A 6,845-nucleotide genomic window follows, 5' to 3' on the forward strand; every position below is an offset into this window, starting at 1 on the left:
TCCCCTTGACTTGTCCGGACTTGTCCGACCTGCCCAGCTCCTTTTCCACCTATCCACTCCACCCTCTCCTCCCTGACCTATCACCTTCATCTCCTCCCCCATTCACCTATTTGTATCTATGCTACTCTATCCCCACCCTCACCCTCCTCTAGCTTATCTCTCCACGCTTCAGGCTCTCTGCCTTTATTCCTTTGCCCAAAACGTCGATTTCGAAGCTCCTCGGATGCTGCCTGAATTGCTGTGCTCTTCCAGCACCACTGATCCAGAAAATAGATGTAAGCTACCTTTTCTTCGGAAAATAAGCCCTTCATTCCAGGAATGAGTCAAAGTGAACCCTCTTTAAACTGCTTTTAAAGCAATGATATCTTTTTTACAAATGAAGAGATGAATACTGTTCACAATACTCAAAATGATCACTCACCAGTGCCCTAAACAACTGCAGGAATATATCCCAAGTTTTAGCTCCATTCCCCTTACAATAAACAGCAACATTCCATTTGCGTTCCTAACTACTACATGTGATTCATGCACCAGCATGCCCAGATCCCTCTATAATACCAAATTCTGCAATTTCTCTTCACCTAAGTAAAATGCTGCTTTTCTATGCTTTCTACCAAAATTAACAACTTCACATTTAACCATGTTCTTTGGCATGAACTAACTTTGTGCCATTCGTTAACTCAACCTAGTTATAAAGTAATTGCAGGAAAATTTCCTTGGAAAAAGTTGCATAACTCCCCTTTTGTGCTGTAGCAGGCACCTGAAAATGTCCAGTAAGTTCTGAATGATCCATGAAATTCCAGCTAGGGTCAAGGTAGAATTTACTTATACACATTGCACTGTCTGTGGCCAGCCAGCTCAAAATAGGTCCTTGAACTGAGGAGATTCAAAATGCCATTACATGTTTTTGTGAAATATAATGCCTGTTTCCTCATTTCTCCCACAATATCTCTCTTCAGTGTTAGTGGTGTTAGAAACAGGATCTCTGTCTCAAAGCTAATTAGCATTTATCTTTGTTATCAAAGAAACATTGGGGAAGCTAATTATTTGGCTTCAAATTGTTACGTTTCTGAACTATGTAAAGCCTAATGCCTGATTTTAGGCCCTTTAGGGCGATTGATTTATTTATTATTTAACCTATTCTTTCTAATCCACCTGTTCAGATGTCTTATTACACACCTCTAGAGCAGGTGGGACTTGAACATAGGTCTCTCAGTGCAAGGTTAGGGACACTATCACTGCATCACAAGAGGGCCATATCCTCTGTTTATACCCTTTTTTTACAGCTCAGTGAAAGAAAAGAAAACAAACCAAAAACACAATAACAAAGAAGAAAAAGGAAGGCAATATCTTCTTAGGCAAGGGAACTTTTCTTGCCCCACAGTACACTGGCTATGGCCAGCCAGCTTGAAGTCAGTCACCTAAACTGAGGAGATTCTGAACTCTCCGTTTATATATTTTTTCACAAATGAGTTTTGTATTTTATTCCACAGCTACTATACACAAAGGCACAGTACAACAGACCAATGTTCAATATCTTCTCATGACCAGCATCTGAGGAGCCTCCAAAATGGGTAATCTTCATAAACAATGTAGAAATAGCATCAGAATCCATTTGCCATGTAATGATTCAACAAAGTCTGAGCAGTACTGCGTCTTCAGCAGTTGTTCACCTGGACCTCTGCTTCATCTTTCGCCTTTTACGCCTCAGCCTGTGCATATGCTTCCTCCTCCACTTTGTTCTCATACCATCAAGGTTCATGCAACCCCAGAATCGAAAGAAGCTTCCCCTGTTTATTTTGGTCAGCCAGGGCTTCCTGCTTGGCCCAAGTTAACAACCCCAATCAAGGCTCTCATAGTCAACCTGGTTCCAATCACTACTTCTAATCTTGTTCACATATTTGCTGCTACAATTCAATTAGCTGCAGTGGAGTGCCCACAAAATAATGCTTCAGTGGTTCTGAGACACCAATCTGCTGGGTTTTACTGGAAGCTCCAGTGCTAGAATTATACTTGTTTCAGTTAAAATGGTTGAGGTGCAATTATATTAATTGTGTCATATGACTTCAATTTAAATATGTTCATCATATGCTTTGCCTACCCCTGGAAAATACAAACTTGATAAGTGGAAGCTTATGCGGAACACAGTTATAAGGGTCTCTTACTGAGATATTTGTATCATTGATAGTCACAGGTGAGGTGCTGGAAGACTGGAGGCTGGCTAGCATGGTGCCACTGTTTAAGAAAAGTGGTAAGGACAAGCCAGAGAACTATAGACCAGTGAGCTTGACGTCGGTGATGGGCAAGTTGTTGGAGGGAATCCTGAGGGACAGGATGTACATGTATTTGGAAAGGCAAGAACAGATTAGAGATAGTCAACATGGCTTTATGCGTGGGAAATCATGTCTCACAAACATGATTGAGTTTTTTGAAGAAGTAACAAAGAGGATTGATTAGGGCAGAACAGTAGATGTGATTTATATGGACTTCAGTAAGGCATTCGACATGGTTCCTCATGGGAGACTGGTTAGCAAGGTTAGATCTCATGGAATACAGGGAGAACTCACCATTTGGATACAGAACTGGCTCCAAGGTAGAAGACAGAGGGTGGTGGTGAAGGATTGATTTTCAGACTGGAGACCTGTGACTAGTGGAGTGCCACAAGGATCGGTGCTGGGTCCACTACTTTTCATCATTTATATAAATGCTTTGGATGTGAGCATAAGAGGTATGGTTAGCAAGTTTGCTGATGACACCAAATATGGAGGTGTAGTGGACAGCGAAGAAAGTTACCTCAAATTACAATGGGATCTTGATCAGATGGGCGAATGGATTGAGAAGTGGCAGATGGGAGTTTAACTTAGATAAATGTGAGTTGCTGCATTTTGGGAAAGCAAATCTTAGCAGGACTTATACACTTAATGGTAAGGTCCTAGAGAGTGGTGCTGAACAAAGAGACCTTGGAGTGCAGGTTCATAGCTCCTTGAAAGTGGATTCATAGGTAGATAGGATAGTGAAGAAGGCGTTTGGTATGCTTTCCTTTATTGGTCAGAGTATTGAGTACAGGAGTTGGGAGGTCATGTTGTGGCTGTACAGGACATTGGTTAGTTCACTGTTGGAATATTATGTTCAATTTTAGTCTCCTTCCTATTGGAAAGATGATGTGAAATTGAAAGGGTTCAGAAAAGATTTACAAGGATGTTGCCAGGGTTGGAGGATTTAAGCTATAGGGAGAGGCTGAATAGGGTGGGGCTGTTTTCCCTGGAGCTGAGGGGTGACCTTATAGAGGTTTCTCAAATCATGAGGGGCATGGATAGGATAAATAGACAAGGTCTTTTCCCTGGGGTCAGGGAGTCCAGAGCTAGAGGGCACAAGTTTAGGGTGAGAGGGGAAAGATATAAAAGAGACCTAAGGGGCAACGTTTTCACTCAGAGGGTGGTAAGTGTATGGAATGAGCTGCCAGAGGAAGTGGTGGAGGCTAGTACAATTGCAACATCTAAAAGGCATCTCGATGGATATAGGAATAGGAAGGGTTTGGAGGGATATGGACCAGGTGCTGGCAGGTGGGACTCGATTGGGTTGTGATATCTGGTCGGCATGGATGAGTTGGACCGAAGTGTCTGTTTCCGTGCTGTACATCTCTATGACTCTATGACTCTAAGTGGGAAGCTACTATTTTAGCTGTCCATCCATCCTGTTCCCTTTTGTCATGTAGAGTTAAAGGTAGGTTTAGTAATTGCATAAGAACTACATGTGAAATTAGGTTTTCAAAATTGTTGATTGCTGTTAAATCACTATTTGCTGATGCCCAGTTTGATAAAATGTTTTCTTTCACTTTAGACCAAAAGAGATTCGTCGGAGTGTGGAGAACCGTCTGCAGTCTGAGATTGCTCTTGCCTGAAACTCTTGTCAACTAGGGGGGATAATAATAAATAGGTTAATTTTAAAATTCTGATTGATTTTGTAGTACTGAGATTTTTATATTTGTCATCAAATTGATATTTGACATGAGCAAATAAAATACTATTCTTTCATGTAAAATTACTCTTGTAGTTTAAATTGCCTGCTGTTTTTCAAACTGAATTGTTATTAATCCATATAAATATAATCTTAAAGTTTAATTTTTAAAAATGAAGAATTTTTGAGGTTTAGATTTGTCTTTTCAAATTGTATAAATAATTAATTTCATTCCAGTGCAAAAGGTTAAATAAATGTTCTATAAAAATGAAAATGGACTAATCTCGTATTTGATAGACTTTAAAGGTAGAGAAACACTCTTTAAATTGTATTTGGGATGTGAACATCACTCTCACAGCCAGCATTTCTTGTCCTTCCATAACTGGCCTTGAGATGGTGGTGATAATCTGCCTTCTTGAACTGCTCTATTCCATGTATTTTAGGTGCACTTGCAGCAAATACTGCTAGAGAAGGGAATTCCAAGTTTCTGGCTCAACCTCTACGAACAAATATTGAAACAGGTCTAAGTCGGAATGCTGTGTAACTGGAGGGGTACCCACACATAGTAGTGTTCCTTAGCTCCTCTTACCCATCTTCTGAGATGGTTTTTGGAAGGTGTTGTCAAATAAAGCTTGGTGAATTATTGCTTTGTAACCAGTGGATGCTATATGCTGCTACCACTGTTTATCAGAGGTGCCAATTCATCAAACTGCATTGAACTGTATCCTATAATTTTTCACAAATCTTCACAAAGTTTCCTGAAAGTAATACACATTGGTATGACCTTTAACACATAGAACAGCTAGTATTTGGAGTGTTGCTACAACTAGCCAAAACAGTAGGCGATGGCCTAGTCGTATTTGAAATAACTCCACAGAGGCCAGTATCCTGTCACCAAGTCACCCTTTCTTTACAGATGAAGAGCCCTTGATGCTGACCCAGCTGCCGCAGAGCCAGCTCTCAGAGTGAATAGGATGTCTGACACTCCAGTTCTTAACCATCTGCCAAGGCTGCCTGATTGGACCAGATTAACAGCCCCAATCTGGGAACTCATATTCAATGATGTCCACCTGACTGACCTTGTAACAGTCATGTCGGTATTATTGGTAGACTATTAATCCATAAATTCCGGTCATGTTCTGGGAACCTATGTTCGAATCCTGCCATGCCAAAATCAATTACAATCTGGAAATAAGAGTCTAATGATGACCGTGAAACCATTGCCAATTGTTGGAAAAGTCTAATGTCCCTTAAGGATATCCTTACCTTGTCTGGCCTACATGTGACTCCAGACCCACGGCAATGTGGTTGACTCAAGTGCCCTCTGCGAAATTAGGGATGGAAAATAAATGTTGGCCTAGCTAGTGACACCCACATCCCGTGGATAAATAAAAAATTAGCTAAAAGCAGATTTAACAAAACATAGGAAATAGGGGAAGCAGTGGGCCAATTGGATGCCCAAGGTTACTCCACCACTCAGTGAGTACTTGCTTGATCTAGTTGTAGCTTTAACTCCACTTTGCTGTTTATTCTCCATAACTTTTGATTCCCTTGTTGATCAGAAATAAATACATTCTGTAATGCAAATTCCATTCACCTCTGGTGTAGGGAATTACAAACACCATGACCATCGAGAAGGAACCTCCTTCTCATCACTTGATAAATGGGAGACCCCTTATTTTGAACTTTACTTCCAAGATCTAGATTTCCCGTATGAAGAGAAATGCCTACCCTGTCAAGCCCTCACAGAATCTTACATATGAGAAGGAGGCTAGGTGAGGACCGTGAAGCAGGAGGTCAGAGGCAGCTAGATCCATTGGAGTTGATTAGAATTGTTGCTTGCTGTACAATAGAGAAAAGGCTTGGTAAGTGGTTCTGATCTTTTGTACAGTTTGACATAGTATTCTAAATGATGAAGGGCTTATGCCCAAAACGGGTCGATTCTCCTGCTCCTCAGATGCTGCCTGACCTGCTGCATTTTTCCAGCACCACATTCTCAACTCTGATCTCCAGCATCTGCAGTCATCACTTTCTCCAATACAAAATGATGACAAAGTTAACTGTATAAAAGGCACATATGTAAGTGAATGGTGCAATTAAATAATTAAAACTCACAAAGGCTGACAGCTCAGATGACATGAGTTGAAAAATGTGGTACTGGAAAAACACAGCAGGCCAGGCAGCATCCGAGGAGCAGGAGCTGAAGAAGGGCTTATGCCCGAAACGTCGATTCTCCTGGTCCTCAGATGCTGCCTGGCCTGCTGTGTTTTTCCAGCACCACATTTTTCAACTCTGGTCTCCAGCATCTGCAGTCCTCACTTTCTCCTAGCTCAGATGACATGTCCAGACAGTAGCATACTGGAACTCCTGGAAACCTTGTGGCTCAGGGTAAACACATTAGTGGTAAGTGTTTGAAGTTCAAATGGTTTTGGTTGAGAGTGTTGGACTGGAGGCTGAACTATAGATACTGCAACCCATCAGGGAGGAGGAAGTTAGCTGGATTCTTTATACCAGGAGGCTGACACACCTCTTCAGGAATGCAAATGAAGCAAATTATGGAACACAGAGTGTAGACATATTGGAAAGGCATGGACTCTACCATTGTCCAATAGGTTCGAGATTCTCTCAACCTGTTTGGATGAAAATAGGACTTGCACAGTGGATGTAGAAGTCATTCAATTGGGTGGGTGGGGGTGGGGTGGTTGACAAAGGAATATGGTAGTATTTGTAGGTGATAATATAGTGACAGGGATTGACACTGTTCCGTATATCAAAAAGCAAGAGTCTGGAAAACTGTGTTTGTGACTCGCTCCAAGATTCAGGACAACTCAGAACTGGAAAGGGAACTTATAGTAGAATGGGAAGGGGGGAGGATCCAGTGATTGTGG

At 41.4% G+C, this 6,845-nt stretch overlaps 1 protein-coding gene across 3 annotated transcripts in view; it reads left to right on the forward strand.

Moving 5' to 3' along the window:
* Positions 1-4,065, forward strand: part of LOC122551615 (uncharacterized protein C7orf57 homolog) — a 76,061-nt gene extending 71,996 nt beyond the window's left edge. For all 3 annotated transcript variants that reach the window (XM_043693801.1, XM_043693800.1, XM_043693799.1), the window contains one exon: positions 3,841-4,065. In XM_043693801.1, coding sequence (XP_043549736.1) covers positions 3,841-3,901 — 61 coding nt within the window. In that variant the 3' untranslated portion in view covers positions 3,902-4,065. The remainder of the gene's footprint in view (positions 1-3,840) is intronic.
* The last annotated feature ends 2,780 nt before the right edge of the window (positions 4,066-6,845 follow it).

Source organism: Chiloscyllium plagiosum, chromosome 7, assembly GCF_004010195.1.
Source record: "Chiloscyllium plagiosum isolate BGI_BamShark_2017 chromosome 7, ASM401019v2, whole genome shotgun sequence".
In the NCBI taxonomy this organism is placed as follows: domain Eukaryota; kingdom Metazoa; phylum Chordata; class Chondrichthyes; order Orectolobiformes; family Hemiscylliidae; genus Chiloscyllium; species Chiloscyllium plagiosum.